Genomic DNA, 24,741 nt, shown 5'->3' with positions numbered 1-24,741 from the left:
CAAAATGTTTTTAGTAGGTGCATTTCCATCCAGAAAGTGGGCATCTGGTTACCTACAGATGTACATATCTAGATCATTGACTGGGAGATTAATAGATTGTGCCTGTACTTGAGAGTACTTCTAGTTTCAAATACACATATGTGAGACTAAAAGAAGTTTCAATACATTTTAATACATTGAATATATTTTAAAATTAGTGAATTTCTTTAAAACAACAACTGACTGGTATCTTCACTAGGAACAGTGGCATATCAGAATGACAGTTGAGAATGACAAAGTGGAATATTCTATTTATTTAATCTTGTGTTGCTGACAGTTGAGTAGTATCTATCAGAAAGGCCAGAAGTCATATCTGGGAAAGTCAATTAAGGCCAGGAAGAATCTAGAAGTTCAGGCAGGCAGAGGTTCAAATTCATGAAGATGAGCTGAGGGGGGTCAAGGTTAAGCAGCAAAAATCAGAAACAGGGGCTGGAATTAAAATGCATATCTGGGTGCAACGTTTGGGCAATGTGGAGTTGGGATCACAGACTTTGGGATCCAGTGAGTGGCAGTGGGGAGGACAGAGAGCAGAGAGAAAAGCACACCTGACAGTGCCCCTACTGAGTACAATGAATAAACTTTACAAATGAAAAAGTGTCAAAAAGGCTCCACCCCCTTTTTTGTCTACTCCTACGGACATTGTGTAGGTGATGGGCATTAACTGTAACCCATGCATACAAGTTTCCTGTAACTGGGCTAAGAGTATTGATATGTTCAGATTAGAAGAGTGGTTCTGAGTATGCACTGTGCATTTCCTGGTGGGCCCTGCGTTCTCATCTGGGCTCTCATTTCCCATTTGCTCTAACTCCCTGATGGCCTGCCACATGTCATTAGGCGACTCAGCTGCTGCTTTCATTTCTCCAAAAGGTATACAGAGGTTTGGGTGTTGGGTTTTACTTTTTTTTCTTCTTAGAGCTAAAGGAAATGGTTTTTTGATAGTTGGGTTTGTTGAGTTGAATATTTACGGTGTCTTACAGTTTCAATTTCCTTTCTCATAGGTATTTAATCCTGATGACCTTTATTCAGGAGTCAATTTCTCCAAGGTTCTGAGCACTCTTTTAGCTGTTAACAAAGCAACAGAAGGTAAGTAGGAATTGTGATTTATGAGTTCTGGTTGACATGTTTGGATTCACATATTTCTGATTACCCAAGGAGCCAACTATGGCCAGGATTGTTTGATTGGTGCAAAGTTCTCCCCTTCCACCAAATAAACTTCAATGGGTGTCAAATGCTTTAATTTTTTATGGTTTTAGGATTTATTATTTATTTTTGTTGGGGTGACACTGGTTGAAAAAGTTATATAGGTTTCAGGTGCACAATTCCACAACCCATCGTCTGTATGCTGTATTGTGTGTTCACAAACCAAAGTCAAGTCTCCTTCCATCAGCATTTATTAGTATCCCCATAGTCCATCCTCCAGCTCCTCCCCGCACAATCACCACACTGCTGTTTGTCTATGAGTTCTTTCTCTTTTTTTATTTTTTGTTCAATTCCTCCACTCCCCCACCCCCAATAGCTGCCAGCCTAATTTCTTTCTGAGTCTGTCTCTATTTTGCTTGTTAGTTCATTTTATTCATTAGATTCCACATATGAGTGAAATCATATGGTACTTGTCTTTCTCTGACTGGCTTATTTCACTTATCATAATGCTCTCCATGTCCATGATGGTTTAGAATTTAAACATACCTATCACAGATGGCATTCTAATGCCCTTTATATAATGACAAGAATCAAGAAACTATTTCATTCAAAGCTATTGAATAGGCAACTGAGTGTAACAAGACAGAAAATAAAAACACGACAAGTTACCTTTTTCATAAAGTTTACAAGACTATAGTGGTTACTTCCCTCTCTCCACTAGAGACATTTTTCTCATTGTTTTTTGTATGTCTTTGTCCATGTAAAGGAACCCCTCAGGAATCTTGCACTGGAAATGAAACCTCAGATTCATAGTGAGTGAAAGAGTATCTTTTATTTAGATGTTAATACCCACCACATTAGAGGTATTTGATGATTACCTCAGAGCGGCAACTTTCAATCTTTTTCATCTCATGACACATATAAACTAACTACTAAAATTCTGTAGCACACCAAAAATATATTTTTGCCTATCTGACAAAAAATAGGTGTAATTAAAAAAATAGGTGTAATTTTTATTGATTTACAAAAAAATAGTAATTACATACCCTTTTTGTTCCAAAGTGACTTTAAAAAAATCAGGTGCATATATTTGTATATAAAGATTTCTGATACCAAGAATTAACCAATCAGATGCAACCTTATTATGCAATGTGACCAATAAGATGCAACTTTATTATATGACCTATATATTTATGGTTCAAGACAGCATTCACACTGGATGACTATTGTGTTGGCTGTTGTCAGTTTTTTATTTGACAATCTAAGGGAAAAGATGTCAATACCCCTGACTAAATAGTCAGGTATTGCATGTCTTAAAAATTCTTGCAGCACACCGGTTGAAAATCACTGCCTTAGAGTATAATTTCACACCTTACGTGATATAGTATCTTACCTTCAAATGGGCAGTAATAATCATAAAGTGCTTTGAGCCCTTACCATGGATCTAGGCTGTCCTACAAGCCTTAGGTAGTCTCATTCTATCTTTGAAACAACCCTGTGAGTAGGTATTATTATTGGGCCCATATTATAGATAAGGAAAGTCAGGCCCACACTTGCCCATCTAGAAAGTATGTGGCAGAACTAGGATTCAAACCCACATCTGACTGACTCCAGAGCACTTATGCCCAAACACGAGTCCTGGTGCTCCAGTTATTGGAGAGTCAACAGAGTATGTGTCCAGCACTGCCAGATACTACAAAGTAAGTGTAAGATATGGTCCCTGCCTTTGAGAAAATTACCATCTATTTAGGGAGATTCAACTTACCCACGTGAAACAATTAGAGAAGAAGAGCAGACAATATAATCAAGTGCCAAATAGGATGGAGCATCTAGGAAGCTATCAAGTAATTATAGTTTTAGTCAAAAGAGCTGTATATGATAGCAATAAATGTAAAAATACTTCTCCAAAATTGTTCTTTTGCTATTTGGAAAAAAATACTTTTGTGCTTATTGCAAGGCGTAGAGCAGAAAGTACAGCTAATTCAAGTAACTATATTTAACACACATGACAACTCTCAAGTTCTGGGCAGGGAGAACCGTATAATTCTAACATATGCCATGAAAATTATATGTTCCTTTGCCAAACTCTCCTAGCAAGTTTTATAGTCTCTTCCTTCACCACAGATATTTATAAAATACAAGGAGGTGAAAGTTAAAACCCACAGTATCAAGAAAACTACTTGGATACTGAGCTTGTCGCCTAGGGAATGTTTGGGCTTTATACTTTTGCAGTTTATATCTTTTAAAAATAAATGGAGAGAAAAAGAACCTTCATTTGAATTTGTCAAGAAGCCAGCTCCTCTCTTTAGTACACTATCAACATACTGAAAACATCTAGCTCAGTGCTGGTGGGATCAAATTTCATAAGGTCTCAAGGAAGGAAAGACTCTTGAGTTTGATTAAAAAAAATTATTCTAGTGTTAAGATTGCATCTTTCCCAGACACACTCACTCATTCTTGTTCTCCCCTCCCCCTACCAGGCAAAGGGAGATTTTACATTATATATGCCACACATATTGTTACATGTGAGGAAGAAAAGAACCACTCAGTTATAGGCCAGAAAACAAAGATAGAAATTTGAAATATTTCAAAGTAATAAGAGCCACAAACAGCTGTTTGGTAACCAATATAGTTCTGCCTGGGATAACAGGGCATACTGTTGCAATTGGCTCAGGAGGGAAGAGCTGTAGGGAAATGGGTTAAGAGAAAATGTGGCTCTGTCGCTGTTTTTCATTCTACTGGAGAACAATGGCCAGTAAGGTTAAGAAAAAGAAGTTGGCCACCAAAAAGGGAGGGGGGATGAAATACACTTGGCACATTCATAATGGTGATAGTTAGAATTATAGCCAGGTTGCCTTTGATAGTGTCCCATGAAAGATGTTTGTTGTAGATGTTTTTCTGACATGAGTGGTTCCCTTTACCATGCCTTTTCCTCTTTTCACAGATCAGCTATCAGAAAGACCATGTGGACGTTCCTCTTCTCTTAGTGCTGCTAATAGTTCTCAGACAAACCCACAGGGAGCAGTTTCTAGCACAGCTCCAAGGCTGCAAAGGCAGTCAAAGGCAGTGGTAAGTATTGCTCCCAATTCCCCCTGCCTGTTTTAAAATCCATGAAATTTGATCGATAACTCGGTTGAATTTTCATATATAGTAAGATAGCCATCCTGTTTGTTTGGGGAGTCTGGAGAAAACTAATTTTAAACCTAGCACAAATTCAGGCTGGCCCCTGGAACAAATCAAAGGTATGTGGGGCACAGAGTCAGAAAATTGAGGTTAAAGCTCCCAAATTCTCTCTTCCTAAAATTGAGCAAGTTGTTTAACTGAGAATACTATGCATATATGTCATTATGACTACTTCCTGATGGCAGATTTCTGTTATTTTCCCCATCACTCAGTTTATTAGGAGAACTAAATAGTGCCTGGCACATAGTAGGCAATCAATATTACTTGCTATTGTCATTTTATTTTTCTCTTTGTACTTATATTGGGCTTATAATGAGCTCCTATATTGGGATAGCCCAGTTATCTTTGCATTTAGTCTTAACAGGAGCTTTTGTTTAGGAAGGAACACCCCATCTTCTGCTCTTTTGAGACATTATTTCTTGTCAAAGCCACCCACTTGCTTTAAGCTATCAAGAGCTATTACTTCCAAAACACTTTAATTACTTCCAAAGCACTTAACCTTTGGAGATCACAGATCCCTTTGAGAAGCTCATGAATACTATGGTTCTATATTCCTTGGACCATCTCAAACTGTGTGCAAAATCTTCTGTGTGTGAACTTAGGGGTATATGTGTTTTGGGAAAAGTTCAATTGTACTCATCAGTTTCTCAAAGGGGCTTGTGATAGGTTAAGAACTACTGACTTAAGTAACAATGGGGTATTTAATCTATGCCTACGATTAAGTCTTAGCCAATTTAAGATATTCTTAGTAATTGGGATGTGGACAACACATGTTATTAGAGTAGGTTAGTACCTAATCTTGGTCATATAATTACATAAGATAGGTCTATGTGTTGGGTAGAGGCAGGATAGAATAGTGTACCACTGTCCTTTGTTTCCTGGATCATTTAAAATAAGTATCTTTAGATCAGTGGTTCTCAACCTGTGGGTCACGACCCCTTTGGGGGTCGAACGACCCTTTCACAGGGGTCGCCTAAGACCATCGGAAAATACATATATAATTACATATTGTTTTTGTGATTAATCACTATGCTTTAATTATGTTCAATTTGTAACATGAAATTGGGGGTCACCACAACATGAGGAACTGTATTAAAGGGTTGCGGCATTAGGAAGGTTGAGAACCACTGGTTTAGATAATTGATAGGGGGAGAGGGAAATGAAAGCTATGACTCCCTCCAAAATACACAGTCTCACAAATACAAAAGTTTGCATACAGTTTTGAGGGGTTTATTAATTCCCACTGAGGCCTATCCACGTTAGGCCAACTCCTAAGTTAAAAACACAAGACTGAGATGGCCCTGGGTTTATCCTAGGTCACCCCACTCAATTTGCTTAAGTGCATATAATTTCTGCCCCTGCCTCTTTTAGATGAGTGCTTCATCTGGTGTGGCTTTTGTTTCTCTAGGAGATGACTGAAAATGGAAGTCACCAGTTGATAGTAAAGGCAAGATTCAACTTTAAGCAGACTAATGAAGATGAACTGTCAGTCTGTAAAGGGGACATCATTTACGTCACTAGAGTTGAAGAAGGAGGCTGGTGGGAAGGCACATTAAATGGGAGAACAGGCTGGTTCCCTAGTAATTATGTCCGAGAAATTAAATCCAGTGGTAAGTGAATCTTTTACAAGCCTTGAATGTGACTCTTGAACTTTCTTGGCATTCTACTGAAAATAATTGTAGTTTTAATTGGTTAACAAAAACTGTAATTGTATGTATATGTCAAAAATAAAACTAGAACAGAACTGGGAAAAATCTGTGATTAGATATTTTGAAATGAAGTTGTATTTATATTACAGCAAGGCAGCAAAAAGACTAAAAAAAGCAAAAGAATTCAAAGCTAAGACAACTGTTTCACCTTAACTATGAACCCTCTGTCTTCTAATTCTAGCCCATGTAACATAGTACATGGTCCTTCCTGCTACTCTAAGAATCACCATGGCAGAATACAATAATAAGAGAGCCCATGTGTTAACTTCCTTTTTTTTAGCCCTAAGTTCTTTAAGCAGACCTAAGTCTAAATGCTTCAGAGATGTGTTTGAGAAATAATGATGGATTGCAGGAAGCTGTCTGGCCACTCTGATTCTGGATAAAATTGCCCTTAACTCATTGCATACTGATAACTGCTTACATTTTTCTTTTTCCTTTTTTAAAAAAATATGTATTTTTATTGATTTCAGAAAGGAAGGAAGAGGGAGAGAGAGATAGAAACAGCAATGATGAGAATCATTGATCGGCTGCCTCCTGCATGCCCCCTACTGGGCATTGAGCCAGCAACCCAGGCATGTGCCCTTTAGTGGAATCAAACCCGGGACCCTTCAGTCTGCAGGCCGATGCTCTATCCACTGAGCCAAACTGGCTAGGCGCATTTTTCATAATAATATCCAGAAAGTGAAATCTAATTGCTCTTCAGTAGTTTTTCTAGATCTTTCTTAGGTAAGTTACTTGCTTTTTATTATTTAAGAAGGTAGGTCCTGCATATATTACAACCCCCCCCCCCGGATATATAGAAATATGTTACAATGCAGATAAAATAGTGTTCAGTCATTCACATTATTATATTTCTTCACTTTTCAAAAATATTTACCCAAGAGCTCCTTTGAATAGTTAGTTCCTCAGTGCATTTTTGTACATGTCTTTATTGCTTTTTAATGCCTCAAAATTAATACTACTAATTAATAAAATTATAAGTTCCCTATAAATAAATTAAAACATTACAGAAATGTATAATATAGATAATTAAAATTTCTTTCCCTTTTGCCCCCTCCCCAGATAACTACTTTTAGGAGCTTTTCCCTAAAACATTTAAGATAAAATTTAGTTTGCACACTTTTCTGTATTGTATGTTGGGTTAAGGGAAGGAGCATCTCCTTTAATGGAATAAATGTTATCAACAGATTTATAATTATATAGGTACGTGTAGACTTCTTAAAATTTTTTATTACTGGAAGTGGAGAAATTTTTGTTGAGCCCTGGAGTAATTTCACAGGCCTTGCCTAGAATTTTCTTGGTTTAGATGATTTTCACAGCTGATTTTTTACCTCTGTGCTACATCTTTCAATTGGTATCATTTGATTGTTAGGATCTCTAAATAACTTTCCAGATTTACTCTGACTTTGTTTTCTGACTCATGTCTTCATCTGCAAAGGCACAGCACTTGCTCCCTTTCCTTGGGAAGTGGACAGACAGCATGCCTTCATTATAATGTCCTTGCCTCATAGCACATTTTGGCCACTCCCTTGTGGATTGCCCTAGGCTATTTGTCCTGGTTTTGGACCCTTTCCTTGAAGTTTCTCCTATTCTCTCTTTGGTCTAGAACCCAGTTAAGGACTCACATGGTTTGAACACCTACGTAACCCTTAGAAGCATTTTACCCAACTGTTCAGGTTAGGTCTGAACAGCTGGGGCCAGGTAGAAAGCTAGTCAGGGAAGTATGTGGAACAAATTTTTTTACCTAGCTTATTGCAGTAGTTTTTCCTTTCCTTTCCTTTTCTTTCCTTTCCTTTCCTTTCCTTTCCTTTCCTTTCCTTTCTTTCCCTTCCCTTCCCTTCCCTTCCCTCCCCTCCCCTCCCCCCCTTTTTTAACAAAGAATAAAAAAGCACTTATTTGAGCAAAAAGGAGCTGAAGCCCAGGAGAAACAGATTCAGGTAGCAATTTATCTTGTGTTCCTGCAGTAGCTTTCTAACTGATGTCTCTGCTCCTGTCCTTGTCACTCTTATAATCTAATTTACACTCAATAGCCAGAGTGATTGTTTCAAAATTTTACTTGGGTAATGGTTTCCCATCTTAAAAAATAGTAAAGTCTCCCAGCTGGCATGGCTCAGTGGTTGAGTGTTGACCTATGAACCAGAAGGTCATGTTAGCCCAGGCTCGATCCCCAGTGTGGGGTGTACAGGAGGCAGCCAATCAATGATTCTCTCTCATCATTGATGTTTCTATCTCTCTCCTTTTCCCTTCTTCACTGGAATCAATAAAAATATATTTTAAAAAATAGTAAAGTCAAGGTCATCCCAATAACCTATAGGGCCCTACAGGATTTGGCTTCCCATTCTCCCTCTGATTTCCTCTCTGTTCTCTCTCCCTCTCACTCATTCACTTCAGCCACACCGGCCTTCGTCCTCCTGGTTACCTATGCCAGACAGGTACCTGCCTCACTTGCTGTCTCTCTGCCTGGAACACTATCATGGCAGAATCAGCATGACTGATTCAGTCATTTTCTTTAGGTCTTTGCTTACTTATCAGCTCCACAGTAGGGTCTTCCCTGGTCACCTGAGAGAAAATTGAACCCTATCCTCACTGCCCTGCCCCCTTTCCTGCTTTATATTTTTGTTTACCAATTTCTCCATCTAACACAGTATACATTTACTTACTTATTTCATTTCATGTCTGTATCTTACCATTAAAGTTCTGTGAGAGTAGAGATTTTTTTGTTTCGTTTATGCTCAGTAAAGATTTGTAAAATGAATGAATATTGTAGGGTAGGTCATTAAATTCTGTTCAGATTGTTTATTGAGCATCTCCTACTGGGAGAGGGCTATAATAATCTGTTTTCATGGACCCCTACCTTCAAGGACCTGCCACTCTAGTCATCAAGATAGGTGTGTACACAATCAACCATAACAAGATAGGACAGCATAAATAATACAGACAAAGCTCTAAATAAGATTATGTGGAACCAGTAAAGAAACAGTTCGATTATCAATAACTTTAAGGGGTGGGGGAAATGTACTTGAATTGGGTATTGAAGAATTGAAAGAAGCTTCTGACTGGTAGAAGAAAGTTAGAGGGAGTTAGTAAGTTAAAGCATGGAAGTAGGAGAGCATGAGGTGGGTGGTAGGATGATTTGAGAGTTAGGTGAACAAAGAGGAGTGGGGCCTTGAGCTGGAGCTGCATTAAGAGGGGTGTCAATGCAGGGGATAATATGTGGTTTAGAAAGATCTTTCTAGTGGTAGTGTGGGGGCTGGATTGCAGGGAAGTGGTGAGGATAACCAAGGAGGATGTGGGGAAACCAGTAGAGATAACTGCTGAGGTCCAGGCAATCCAGATAGTGGTGTAGGCTATTTCTGTGAGAGTGGAGAGGAAGAGAAAGTGGATGTATGCAGTATATACTGTTAAAATGGAATCAAGAAAACTTGCTGATGATTAGTTATGGGGAAAAGGGAAGAGATGAGAATAATTGCAAGTCTAGGGGTCCAGCTTGATGGTGAGCTCCTTAGGGACATGCAGTGTTAATCCACTTAGCCAGTCAGCAAAAGTTTATTCCCTGTGACTAGGATCTTAGTCTTTCCTAGGCACTGATGAGGCAGAGAAACCTAAGACATAAATCTTGCCTTCATGGTACTCATAATCTAGTGAAGGAGAGATATAAAAATGCAATGTGAAAGATTAGTGATAGAGCTAAATACAGGGTGTTTTGGAGAATGGTGAGTAGAAGAGAGGTGACTAATTCATCCTGACAGGGAAGTCAAGGGAGACTAATTCATCTTTGTATACTTCTCTGTCTCTATAGTGCCCAACACAGTGCCTTAGACATTGGAAATGTCTGATAAGTGCTGACCTCCATTAATAGAGACGATAGGGAAGATAGGAGGAGGAGGAGGAGGAGGTGTGTGTGTGTGTGTGTGTGTGTGTGTGTGTGTGTGTGTGTGTGTTGGGTGGGTTATTGGCACTGAAGATGACGAGTTATTATTTTGGGCATGTTGAGTGGAGGTGCCAGCAAATCATAGTTCTGAAGATTTTCAACAGGTAGTTGGCTGTATGGATTTAGAGCATGGGAGAGATAGAAGAGCTGGAGATGAAACTGACAACTGACAGTATAAAGTGGTAGATGATGAAGTATAAAATATATAGCAGATCGTCAGTGGACAGAGAATGCACTGTGGCTGGAGAGGCTGGGGAAGGCTTCACAGAGAAGGTAGAGCTTGAATTGAACCCCCAGAGACATGTAGGCTATGGGTAGGCCCAAAAGAGAGTGGGGGACAATCTAAATCAGTGATTGATCACAGAGAACAAAAACCACAAAAGATCTGCAGTAGGATTGAGCAGAGTGAGCTTGGGGAACAGTGGGAGAGATTAGCTTGATGTAATGAAAATGTCTTGTTGGGAAAGTAGGTATCAAGTCTTTGTTGACTTAAATTCTTTCCCATCCCAACTCTTGCTGCTTCACAAAATAGTGAGTAGGATGCTGCAGAGGGACATTTTAAACTCAATGCTATGCTGTTTTATGTTTGGTCTAGAAAATACTTATCAACTTTTATTTCTTTCCAGGAAGTTCATACTGATGTATAAGCTTAGGAAAGAAGATTTATCTTTAAGTTGCTTAAAAAAATCATTCAGAGATTAAATGTACATCTCATTGAAATGAAACCTTCAATTTAGAATTCTAAACCCCACTGTCATACAACTGATTCAATTAAGGGGTCATTAAATCCTTCTTCTAAAACTTCTTATTAGAAGGTAAATACAGATATCAAATAAAGGAGTTAGATAGATGGCTAATTAAATTTGTATTAAGGCAGATTAAGAAATGGCTCTACTGATTATATACCAAAACTTGGATTGAGCTTTATATTTAGACTTCCTGTTTAATCCCTGGGTATATCACATAGATGTTTCATATCAGAGAAACTAGTTGTCACTAAATTTCTTTTTGTCTTGTCACCACCAATAGGTGGTGGAATCTGTATATCAGCAAGGGAAGGGGAAGAATCAAAAGTTAACTGGTACAAAAAAAAGTTAATTGGAAAGGAATCTTTATATCAGGATTTGAAGTGCTTCATATATATCTATGTGACACTGTTGTTATTTGAGTTATATTGTGCCAAATAACCCATCTGAATTCTATATCACGCTGATGTTTTTTCAGTGATTGAATTGAATTGACCAATCTTTTCATTGCCTTAGAATCACCACCTAAAATGTTTATGTTTTGATGTTAGTTCCAGTTAGGTCACATTGAAATACCCCAAGGGATTGAACATGTTTCCTCTGAACCTCCACATCTTTGCTCCTTCTCTGCATGTTGCTCAGTGTAGGTTTCAGAGAGAATTGGACATAGTAAGAGTAAGCAATGGTAGCAGTGGGGGTGGGGGACAAAGAGGAACCAGAGGTAGGAAACTGTCACTGAGGCACAGTGCTGGTGTTTTTCTTTTTGTAACCACTCCTTGATTCCCCACACCCCAATAGGGCCAGTAATTTACAAGGGCTACATTTTTTTTGACTTCCCAAGTCTGTACTTCCAAATCTGTCTTCCTTCTACTCTTTTTGTTTTGATTGCCCTTGCCAAACCTGCAAGAAGAGCTAGAACTTCCAGTACTTTGCTGAAAAAGAGTGGTGAGATGGGTACTAGACTAATCGGGATGGTCACTTCATAAGTGATATAAATTTCTAATCATTATGTTGTACACCTGAAACTAATATAACATTGAATGTCAAATGTAATTGAAAAAATAAATCTAAAAGAAAAAAGATTGGCGAGGACACACATCCTTGCCTTGTTCCTAATCTAAGGGGGGAAATCATTTGGTCTTTCACCATTATGTAAGATGCTAGCTATAGGTTTTCATAGATGTTCTTTATTGCGTTGCAAAAGTTGATGTTTATTCCTATTTTTTTCTGGAAGTTTTTTTCTTTTATCTTTTTTGTTAATCCTCACGAAAGGATACTTTTTCCCGTTGATTTTTAGAGAGAGTGGAAGGGAGGAAAGGAGGGAATGAGGTAGGGAGAGAGGAAGGGAGGGAGGGAGGGAGAGAGGGAGAGAGAGACATTGATGTGAGAGAGACACATTGATTGGTTGCCTCCTACACACGCCCCAACAGGGACTGGGGCTCGAACCTGCAAACCCAGGTATGTGGTCACTAAAGGAAGTGAACCCAGCTGACGCTCTACCCCCTGAGTCACACCGGTCAGGACTGGAAGTTTTATTTTCTTGAGGAGTGCTCAGTTTTGTTATGTGATATTATCATATGATTTTTCTGTTTAGACCAGCGGTTCTCAACCTGTGGGTCGCGACCCCTTTGGCGGTCGAACGACCCTTTCACAGGGGTCACCTAAGACCATCCTGCATATCAGATATTTACATTATGATTCATAACAGTAGCAACATTACAGTAGCAATGAAAATAATTTTATGGTTGGGTCACAACATGAGGAGCTGTATTTAAAGGGCCAGAAGGTTGAGAACCACTGGTTTAGACTATTATTGTGGGTTACACTGATTGATTCTTGAATATTTAACCAACCTTTCATCCCTGGGATGAATTACATAGTATATAATTCTTTTAATATTGCTGAATTATATTTGTTAATACTTTGTTAAGATATTCATGAAGAATGTTGGTTTGAAGTTTTCTTTTTTTTGGTGCTGTCTTGGTCTGTTTTTTGTGACTCTATAAGAGTGAGTTTATAAAATGAGTTGGAAAGTGGTCTTCTTTTATTTTATATAATAGATTGTGAAGAATTTGTATTGCTTCTTCCTTAACATTTGATAGAATTCTCCGGTGAGATGGTATGGACATGGTGGTTTCCTTTTACCAGAGTTTTAAATTTATAAATTCAATTTCCTTAATAGTTATAAAGCTATTCAAATTGTCTACTTCATATGGGTGAGTTGAGATAGTTTTTATTTTCTGAGTAATTGATTCACTACACTCTAATTATCAGATTTATGTGTGTAGAGTTTTTCATAGTACTCTTTTTTATATTTTTTATATCTCTAGGGTCTGTAGTGTTATCTCGTGTTTCACTCCTCATATTGGTAATTTGTGTCTTCTCACTTTTTTTTGTCAGTCTTGCTAGAGTTTTGACAACTTTATTGACCTTATCAAAGCACCAGCTCTTTTACATCATGTTCATCCACCCAGTAATCTCCATGGCAGCCACTTCTTTCTTTTCAAGTCATGATTCTCAGTTCTAAGTTACTTAGTTAACATTTTGTTTCAATTACAAAGACCCATTCCTATGGCCTTTCCTTTCCTCTTCTATGTCTTGGCAGGCCCTAATTACTGTTTACTCTTCCCTTTGGCCTTGCTTTAGAAAGGTAACCACATCTTGATGTTATTTTTAGAAAGTTTTATTTATTTTTAATTATATATTTTCAATTGATTTTAGAGAGTAAGGGAGAGGGAGCGAGAGATAGAAACATCAATGATGAGAGAGAATCATTGATTGGCTGGCTGCCTCCTGCACACCCCACAGTGGGGATAGAGCCCACAATCCGGGCATGTGCCCTGACCGGGATTTGAACTGTGATCTCCTGGTTTATAGGTTGACACTCAACCACTGAGCCATGCCGGCCGGGCTAGAAAGTTTTATTTTTATCAATACTGGTTTACATTATAATTCCACAGAACAACTGAGTTCTAAGTAGAACCATTATAGCTACATTATAGAAAATTTGCCTAATACAAAACTAAAATAATTTGGTAATGGTCAATTTTTAATATGTCTAAGAGTGCAAAACCATGGTGTATTGGAAAGAACACCAGATTTGGTAATGCAATACTTGGGTTCGAGTACTGTCACTGCCACTTACAATCTCAAGTAATAGGCAAGGTGGTTCCACATTGCTCAGGTTCACCCAGTAAAGCCTTGTGAAGCCATCAAGTGGTTCCAGGCAGATCTTGAAATAGCATAAACTTTCCTCAAACTGGCCATACCCCATTTGTCATCACTGGGAAATGATCGAATTGGCCCTCATTGTTGCCTTTTTACTTTGTTTCCACTCTGCTCAGCCTGGCAAAGCTGTACAATTCTCCATCACAGGAACAGTTCTGCCTTGAGCATTGTCATTACTATAGCTGTGTTTCTGGAATCTTCCCTGACTACAAAACTCCCTACTGTCTTCTATGCCTGTTTGAATTCTAGCCACCTTCCAGAGCCAGATCACGTGTCCTCTGCCCAGCAAGGTCTTCTCTGACCACCCCAAGTCAAACTGATGGTCTTTCTGAACTCCAGTAGGAACCATTACTCATCAATTGAAACCTTCAATAGCTTTATCTCAGGACCTCATGTTGATTAGAAGCATAGCCCCTTATCAAGGCACACCTGTGTTTCCCGGATTCATACCATTAGGCAGCTGACACCACCTTTCTGAACCTTAGTGACCCCTGCAAAATGAGATCATTTCTGCCTGACAGGGTTGTTGTAGAAATAAAAAAATGTTTTAAAAGCTGTTATGAGTCAAATAAACATAAGGGATATTTTAAATATAATAATAATTAGAAATAAAGGTTAAATGGGAAATCATCCATGAAATAATGTTGTAGTAGTAGAATTATAAAACTGTAGGTAAAGTAAGAAAGATCCGTTTGTATGTGTGTATGTTTGAGAAGACACACTTCAAAATGTTACTCTGGGTGATGGGCCAACCGTTGTTTTTCTTTTTTTTTAAATTTTCTATGTTTTGCATTTTTAGGGTGGATATGTAATAGATTTAAAACTAGAAAATATAATTAAAAAAAAGAAAAATCAAGGCCTGATGTTAGTATATTGTTTGGTTATTTATACTCCCTCATACTTCAGAAAGGTTAAAACCACATACAATGTAGCAAGATAAAAGTGGAATATAAAACAAAATGAAGCAAAGGAGAAAATGAGGGTAGGAAAGATAGTATGTAGTGACTGTTAAACATTTATCACCAATGTCTTGTATTTTTATTAACTGCTTTTCTTTTCTAAAGGAAAAAGGTACTAGGATGTCTCTTAGTCATGAGTTTAATAGGTAAAATTAACTTTGTAAAAGAAAGACAGCATTTTACAGCATAATGTATTAATATTAAAATGATGCATAAAAGAGAAAAGTTTTCTGCTTGTTTTAGTATATTATATATTCTGATTATTTTATTTTTGGCACAGTAGATAGCCCTAAGAAAGTATGGTTACTATTATTTATATTATACTTGAATTGTAAGTTACAAGTTACAAATATGCATTTGGTTAGCATTGGCCTTCCTTATTTATCTGTTTTGATAAGCTGAGTGGAACAACCTGAAGCTGGGAGTGAAGTTCTTGCCCCCACCCTGGCATTAAGTAGCTAAACCTTAACTCCTTGTCTTATTCTCCCCCTCAGAAATTGATGGATCTGGATAAGAAGATCTAACTTTGACCATATGTGGTTTGGTAAAATTATGGTTTCTTGTTTAGGAATGTATATTTCCATTGATCTTTCCACTTGATAATATTTATGGTGTTTTAGTTGACCTATGTTATAAAATGTTCATCTTATACTTGTATGATATTAATATAATTAAATTTTTTTTCACAGAGAGACCTCTCTCCCCCAAGGCTATCAAAGGATTTGAAACTACTCCACTTACCAAGAATTATTATTCCGTGGTGAGTGATCAGATGATGAACAAAATTTTCTTGACTATATGGAAACTTTTCACTTGTTGAATCACTGATGTGTTGAGGTGAAACAAATGGAAGACTGGATAAAGTTGCATCACAAGGGTCTAATATAAGCTGCATTACAATAGAGCTCTTCTATTGTAGGCCTTTTATATATGTCTGGAAGTTTTACATTTACTGTCCCGAAAAATTCATTTGTAGCCTATTAAACTGTAGTGAAAGAGAAATTACAGACATGATGGGGAAATTCAGCAGTTAGGTAGTCAATTTTGTCACTAAATAGCCTTACCAGATATTTATTTATTTTTTGCATATTTTACCACTTTTATTTTCTTTATTGCTTAAAATATTACAAAGAGTAGTACTTACCAGATATTTAGAAGCTGAATTATCAAGTTCCTCTAATGCAGTAAGTTTTCAGTGATTACATACTGTGGTTTTATTTTAGAATTGATCAATTCATTATGATTTCCTCTGAAATATTATCAGCTTTGTTCTTGAGGAGAGGCCAAAAGGAAGGTTGTCCTTTGGCACAGAGGGAGGAATCAAATGGCTCTGGCTTGAACACAGATATGTCAAAATATATTAGGTATAGATAAGGCATGTGCAATACTCAAAAGAAGTTCCTGTTTGAAAAAGATATAATATCATTTTCCTTAATATTCTCTCTGCTTTCCTTCATGTCTCCTTTCCTGACTTGGCCCAGTCCTGAATGAAAAGGTCACGTCATGATAACCTCTGAGTTTCTCTGACTGGTAGCCACATCGTTCCCCCACACCCCTGCACTGCTAAAATACAGTTTCACTTTTCACCTAGTGTTCTATGTGTGTTTGTACTGCATATTCCTTTCATTTTGTGCATGGATGAACAGTTTTTAAACATCTCTATACATTTGGTTTCAAAAAAATAAATTTCACTCTTCAGTGAATTTGCTTCATAATGATATCAACAGTAGCTGGTATGAAAAATCAAGACAGAACTTCATATCGAGGACAATTTTGTCACTATTTTTCTCTTACATTTCTGAGGTTAAAATATATTACCCAACAGAGCTAGGCTCCCTTATTCCTTCCACTCTGACTACTTCTTTTAGCTTCTAGGTGACTCTCAATGATTTAATTTTCAAACAAAGACACATTCAAATGGTGGATGAATGTATTACCATAGCTTCTTTTCCCTGTGGATTTGGAGCATACCACCCATCGTTCTGCTTTATCTCTCTCTCTGCCTCGGTTGATTCTACCAATTTATAATATTGCTGGAATTATCCAAGGAAGATTAACCTCTGTGATTCTTATGGGCCTTATGTAAATCTTGTACATACTATATACAAACTCTTTTATCATCCACCTCCTATTGGAATTCATGTATGTTGTTTTTAGTTCCTTGCTACTATAAACAATTCAGCAGTAAACATCTTCTACATGTAACTTGGCACACACACACACATACAGGGGTGGGCAAAAGTAGGTTTATAGTTCGTATGGAAAATAATTAATACAAGAATAAACTGTGTTTCACAAACAACTTAAACCTAATTTTGCCCACTCCTGTATGTTTATTTTTAAATTTTGATAGATTTTATCTAAAACCCAAAGCATAATAAAGAAAATAGAATGCCTTGGGGAGCTCATGATGGCCTGTGAAGGAGCTGTAGATCTTTCTTATTAATATTCCTGAATTATTGAGACCAGTTAGATGTATTATTGCAACTAGATAGGTATATGAAGGGATTTGGGTTGGTTGTTGTTGTTTTTATCTACATTTGTTTTGCTTTGAGTATTTAAGCAAAATTTTAGAAGCTATTAATTCAAAATACGTTCTGAGTGTTCTGATCATCCTCCCAATCTGTGTTGATTGGCTTAGACAAATCAAAAAAATTCTAGCCCTCCCATAGTATTTGGAGATCTGGAAAATCAAGTTTACCCGCATGCAAATTGTCCCTATATGATTGATCTTATATTAACTCTTCTTCCCTCTAAGAGTCATTAATTGTAGATATTTTCTGTTGCTAGTTTTATAAGAACACCAGCGAAGGATTTTTTCATCCATTTTTTAAAAACAGATAGGACTTTTTTCTGATTCCATAACATCATATAACTAACTGTTGTTTGTTACACACAAAAAGCATAAAGAAGAAAATAAATATCACTTGTAATCCTACCACTCATAGTCACTATTAACATGTTGGTGAATCTCATGCCAAATTTTCTTTGAAGTAGGAGGTGTGTGTATACTCATGTGCATATATCTAGCCTGGGATATATGTATGTATATGGATATATACATATTTATATATTTCAAAAAATAAAAATAGGAACTGAAGCTACACTGGCCGGGTAGAATTATGCATTTTTTATTATTTCTCCTTTATGGAGATTCTTCTTTTTTAAAAAGTTTTTTTTAAAAAATTGACTTTTGAGCCCTGACCAATTTGGCTCAGTAGATAAAGCATTGGCCCAGGGACTGAAGGGTCCCAGGTTCATTTCCTGTCAAGGGCGCATGCCTGAGTTGTGGGCTTGATCCCCAGTAAGGGGTGTGCAGGAGGCAGCTGTTCAATGATTCTCTGTCATCATTGATGTTTCTATCCTCTTCCTCTTCCCTTCCTCTCTGAAATCAATAAATATATTTAAAAAATAAAAATTGACTTTTGAGAGGAAGAGGAAGAGAGAGAGAGAGAGAGAGAGAGAGAGAGAGAGAGAGATCAATTTGTTGTTTTACTTATTTATGCATTTATTGGTTGCTTCTTGTATGTACCCTGACTGGAAATTAAATCCGCAACCTTGGCATATTGGGACAATGCTCTAACCAACTAAGCCACCGGCCAGGGCCTATGGAGATTTTTCTATCCTCACACCCTGACAACACTTATCTGACCAAACATGTTCTTAGACTCTTTCATTCAGTGAGTCCTTGAAGGTTCACATGTTCCCTTTACTTTGGTCCTGTGTATTAGTCAGGGTTCTCCAGAGAAACAGAACCAATGATTTACTATAAGGAATTGGCTTACACAACTATGGTGGCTGAGAAGTCCCACAGTCTGTCATCTGCAAGCTGGAGACCCTGGAAAGATGTCCAAAGGCCTGAAAAGCATCAGAACCAATAGTGTAAGTTCTTTTCTGAGAACAGAAGACTGATGTCCCAACTGGAGCAGTCAGACAGAGAACGTATTCTGCCTTCTTCCACCTTTTTGTTCTATTCAGGCTCTCAACAGATTAGATGATGCACACCCACACAAGCAAGGCAATTTGCTTTCTTTAGTCTATTGACTCATTTCATCTGGAAAGACCCTCACAGACACACCCAGAAATAATGATTGATACATAAGATTAACCATCACATCCAATAAACTTGGACAGGATAGAGAACTCTTAGAATTTGCAAGTGTTCAGACATTCTGCCCCCCACCCCTTTTCAAGTTTCCAAGAATTTATCTGCGGATTTCAGGCCCATTCAGGCCTTGCAGTGATTCTGGTGGCACATCAATTTTAAATGTTAAATTCTTCAGTGTGATCAAATGGCTTTAGGCACCCAGTTCAGACCAGCATCTGCAATGAGGCATATTTAATGTGTCTGACTGAGGCTTAGTCACTCCTGGCTTGTTGTTTTGAATGGGAGTTTAGCATCCTTTAGGGACATGGAAGGCCAATGGAGGCTTTTGCTGTCCCTGACCTCGGTTCTTTCATTTTCCTCAAAATTCAATGCAATTTGTTAAACTTCTCTCACCATTGAAAAAAAGCATTTTTTTTAGTAATTGTTTTTCTAATTACCTTCTCCTCATTGTCCTTTTTAACTTGATGTTATATGCCAGGAGGGATTAAAAATTAAGAACAACAACAAAAAAAATGGTAACTATGTGAGGTAATGGGTGTGTTAATTAGCTTAATTGTAATCATTTTACAATGTATACATATATTAAAACATCAAGTTGTATATATTAAATATATACAATTTTCTTTGTCAATTATATCTCAACAAAACTGAAAAAGTAAAGAACAGAAAAAGGAATCTATATTAGTAATCAAGCTTAGTTTGTATGCAGTACTTAGCTCTTGGCACCCATAATCTTATGGGAAAGACAGTACAGACATGATAGCATAAGCCACATGGCAGAGAATGCTATAAATTTATAAAAGGTCCTAAAATGAGTTTCTCCAAATGTGGTTGGGGATCCTTTGCATCAGAAGCCGCTAAGAGCTTGTTAAAACTTTAGAACTCTGGGCCCCACACCACACTTGCTACATCAGAATTTCTGGCCACAGATCCCAGGAAAAGGCATTGCTACATCAGAATCTCTGGCCACAGATCCCAGGAAAAGGCATTTTAACAACTTCCTCAGCCTCTTTCTCATCCTTCCTCCACCCCAGGTGACTTGGATGCTCACTGAACTAAAGTTTGAGAACCAACAAAGGGATAGGTTGAATGGAAGAGATAGGATTCTAGGTGTGTCAGAAGACAGATAAGCAGAGATGAGCTGAGAGAGAATTCAGGCAAGGGGAACTATATGAGCAGATTCACCCAGGTAGGAATGTACATGCCTACAATCCATCCCTACAGGTCATAGTGTAGACTACAATCCATTTCTCCCCCATCCAGATGTCCCTCTGAAGGTGGAATTCTTTATTCATTACAACTAGTGTAGCTCACTTTAAGATTGCTATTGTTTGTGCTGCCACAAATAGGCTGGACTCACAGACTAATATTCAACTCTGGAAATGAGCATCTGTCTGCAGAATGAGAGGTGATATTTCCCTACTTCCAATTAGAAAAATATAATCAATAATGACTAGTATTATTTATTTTTTTCTAACTTTCTTCTACTGTATTATAACTTGTGACAGATGCCTAAGGGGTATTTCTCACAGAACCTATATGCAGTTGGAAAGGTGGGAAGAAGTCTGTGGCATGCTAATCACATAAAAATTCCAGGAAACCTGGAATCCTTGCTTTTGCCACCCACATTCTGCTTACCCCTATTTTCTTTCTCAGTCATTTATCTATCCACTTGCTCCTACCCTGAATCTTCTCTACCTTTTATAGTGCTTATCAGCCCCTCCTTTTAAAAAGACTTTATATTTTTAGAGCAGTTTTAGGTTCACAGCAAAATTAAGTGGAAGTTACAGAAATTTTTCATATGCCCCCTGCCCACGCACATGCACAGTCTCCCCCACTATCAGCATCTCCCACTAGAGTGGTGCATTTGTTACAAATGAAAACTCTACATTGATACATCATTATCACCCAGAGTGCATAGTTTACATTAGGGTTCACTCTTGGTGTTGCACAATCTATAGGTTTGGACAAATGTATAATGACATGTATCTATCATTATCATACAGAGTATTTTCACTGCCCTGAAAATCCTCTGTGCAGCCACCTTTTAAAAATTCAACAACCTAAACTACCTTACATACCTATCCATTTATTCCTTATCTATATTCCCTCTTCTTTTTTACCTACCAATATCTTGTCTTACTCTTCCATACATCTTTTTCATCTGAGGGATGAAGGTAGATAGAAGAGGTGACAGTATTTTGCAGAGTCTGTCTGTCAATAATGGGGGATAGTGCTGCCTGTTTTGTGAAGTCAATTACTGCACTTGAATGTAAATGGGTGGCTCTACTGGAATATAAGTCAGATATAACATAAATACAGTATATTAATATATTGCTTTTTTTAAGTCTCATAAGACTTCACCAACATTAACTCATTTTTACAGGCATCATAATTATCTTAGAAATCCTATAATATGATGTTTCTTATTTGATTTAAGGTTTCCTGGGGCCATCATAGTTTTCATATCTCTATTTTCAGCCTTTGTTTATACATATTAGCTTTATAAAATAATGTCTTCATTCTTATATGACTGTTTCCCTCAGAGTTATAAAAAAGTTAACACACTCTAAAGACTTTCCAGGAAATGTAGGAAATATATTTTAGTGGAAAATCAATAGCCTAGGATGGAGGTACAAAAGGCCTTCACCTCTTTTTCTATGGCTTTTTACCATCTGTTTTGCTCTGAATTTAGTCAAAGGTTAATTGAACAAAAGGATACTCAGTTGTTCTTGTGAAGACAGAGACAGGGAAGCAAAGGCAATGTCTGGACACGGTCTATTTTAGTAAATTTGAATGGATTTCATCTCGATCAAATTGTACTGCTCTGAAGTTGGTTGGCCTGCCAAACTCCTTGCCTTCTGACTCACCACTGAGGCCTTCTGTTTGGGAGCACATAGCCTTCTCTGTCTGCTTCCCTTTTTATCCTTTTACAGTAGATGTCCTGTGGTTTGAAAAATAAAGAACCAGTATCAGAAGTTCATCAGTTGGTCTTTTGAGATTGAGGAAAGCAATAAATATCCAAGCAAATTTGGGAAAGAATCCCAAACATTCACCCTGATGAGCATGTCTACCTCTCAAACCACAGAATGAACAGTATTGTTTAATGCATTACCATTCAAAACTTTTTTTGCATTATTTAATGAAGGACTCATTAATCACCCTTATCAATTTAGTTTTATAAATTCAGCATTCAGCCATCCTCAAAACTGGTAACAATATGAATTCAATGTACATATTACGTTTAGCTCTCCAGAACTCACTCAAAGGCACAGGAAATGTCTCCGTGCTTACCTCACCTTTGCCTTCTGTGTGTCCCATGCTAGTGGTTTCAACAGAGATGGAACTCCTCAAAAGTGTGCTGCCTCACCTAGCAAGTAAACCCACTGGAACAGGACAGTTGGTACCTTTCTTGCAAAATCTTAGTGATTTCTTTTACAAAAGCCCCAGATAGTACACCTCAAACAAATACAAAATAAGATTGAATGTCAACTGGAATCTATATATATAAAAGACTAAGTATCCATCCATCCGACCAGTAGCTATGATGCACACTGACCACCAGGGGGCAGACACTCGACACAGGAGCTGCCATGATGCGCCCTGGCCATTTAAAAATAAATGGCACCATGGACCTGGTGCCAACAAACCAACACTTGGCGTCCCCCAAGTGGGACACAGGCCCCACCACCACCCCAGAGCGACATCCCACCAAATTTCAGCCAATGCTGCCAAGACCCCATGGTGCAAAATGCAGCCCACAGCCCAGCCCAGCCCGGAAACTGTGGCTGTGGGCGCTGGGTAATGACGTCACATAGCAACGCCCGGCTTCCTCTCCCTAGCGACAGGCATCCTTGGAGTTTCTTCAGCCCATGAACCCAACTTGCTTTATAGCCAGGTGCAAACATTTTACAGTTTAAACAAGTGTTTGTGAAGTGTTTTCCCGTGCCTCATCTCATTTGGTCCTCACAAAAGTCCTGGAGTAGGTAGATAGGAGACTCAGTAGAATCCTATTTTCTTTTCATTAGCAAGATGTGAATAGCAATATTAAAATATTTCTTCTAATTAATTTCCTTTCAATGTGCATGAATCCATGCACTGGGACACTAAAATTCAAAATAAATAAATAAATAAATAAATAAGCCACAGATAATAGCATTTTAAAGGAAGTTAAAATGATAAAGCTGTTTTAATGGGAAGAGGGAGGTTGAATTATAGCAACCATGGAATTAAAGCTTCTTATATTGTTTTAAAAATTACAAAGTTGTTTAATTGGTTTACAAATCACATTTTTAAATATGTCAATATGATTTTAAAATTTTTAATTACAGTTGACATGCAATTCTATATTAGTTTCAGGTGTATAACATAGTAATTAGACATTTATATACCTTATGATGTGACCATCCTGATCAGTCTAGTACCCACCTGACACCATACATAGTTATTACAATATACAAATCACATTTTATGCTGTAAATAATATCTGTGATTTTTCTAATTTAAAAATTCCCTTCAGGCAAAGGTTATTTGGTTTGGTTTTTTATTTTGTTTTTCTTTTTTTCAACAGACATTATAATTTCGGTACTGTGACAATTATAGACAACAGTGCTTAAAAGGAGGGTAAGGATGTGGATGGCTCATTACCAAATATGGTCTAATTATTTATTTATTTATAAATATATTTTTATTGATTTCAGAGAGGAAGGGAGAGGGAGAGAAAGATAGAAACATCAATGATGAAAGCAAATCATTGATCTGCTGTCTTCTGCATGCCCTCCACTGGGGACTGAGCTCGAAACCCGGGCATGTGCCCTGACCGGGAATCAAACCATGACCTTCTGGTTCATAGGTCGATGCTCAACCACTGGTTGGGCAATCAAACATGGGCTTTTTAGAAAAATGTGAACAAAATGAGTTGATTAGATAACTAGATTTGATTCTCTCCTGAATATAAGTGAGAAGGTATGTCACCATCTTTCCCCCTATACAAATAATATAGAAAAACAAATATTTTTAATAAAGCAATATGAATATGAGCTTTACCTTTTGCTTAGTATAATATGGTACCATTGAATTCTAGTGCAGTTCTTTCCATTTCTAAGAATATAAATATGAATACATGAGTGTAAGTAATTACTTGAAGTATTGCAATGAACAACAGCACAGCTGGGCAGAGAGCTATAATGATGGACAAATTTGAGTTGGAGGGACATGATACTGTATAAAGACTTGAAGTCAGAAATAAACAGAAGGTTTTATTGACAGATGAGAAATTTGTGCTTTGAATTATTAAAATAGCAGCTTTATTGACATAATTCACATACCACTTTTAAACTTACCATTTAAAAGTGTAAAATTCACTGATTTTTAGTAAATTAACAGAGTTGTGTGATCACCACTAGCTTATTTTATAACATTTTCACCACCCTAATAAGAAATTCTCATTAGCAGGTACTCCCTCCAAGACCTTGACAACCACTAATCTTTTTGTTTCTATGGATTTTGCCTATTCTGGACATTTCATATAATATTTGTTCTTTTGTGTCTCACTTCTTTCACTTAGCATAATGTTTTCAAGGTTCATCCATGCTATAGAATGTGTCAGTACTTCCTTTCTTTTTATGGCTGAACTAGAGGCCCAGTGCACAAAAATTTGTGCACTCGGGCGGGGGGGGGGGGGGTCCCTCAGCCCGGC

The 24,741-nt window shown here is 37.4% G+C and overlaps 1 protein-coding gene across 3 annotated transcripts in view; it reads left to right on the top strand.

The window, feature by feature from the left end:
- ARHGEF6 (Rac/Cdc42 guanine nucleotide exchange factor (GEF) 6) overlaps positions 1-24,741 on the top strand; it is a 122,003-nt gene that overhangs the window by 36,428 nt on the left and 60,834 nt on the right. For all 3 annotated transcript variants that reach the window (XM_014538935.1, XM_005865334.2, XM_005865335.2), the window contains exons 3-6: positions 1,038-1,122; positions 4,124-4,248; positions 5,771-5,972; positions 15,625-15,695. In XM_014538935.1, coding sequence (XP_014394421.1) covers positions 1,038-1,122; positions 4,124-4,248; positions 5,771-5,972; positions 15,625-15,695 — 483 coding nt within the window. The remainder of the gene's footprint in view (positions 1-1,037; positions 1,123-4,123; positions 4,249-5,770; positions 5,973-15,624; positions 15,696-24,741) is intronic.

Source organism: Myotis brandtii, unplaced genomic scaffold, assembly GCF_000412655.1.
Source record: "Myotis brandtii unplaced genomic scaffold, ASM41265v1 scaffold206, whole genome shotgun sequence".
Taxonomy (NCBI): Eukaryota; Metazoa; Chordata; class Mammalia; order Chiroptera; family Vespertilionidae; genus Myotis; species Myotis brandtii.
The sequence above is the reverse complement of the archived record's forward strand: the minus strand, read 5'-3'. Positions and strand labels throughout refer to the sequence as shown.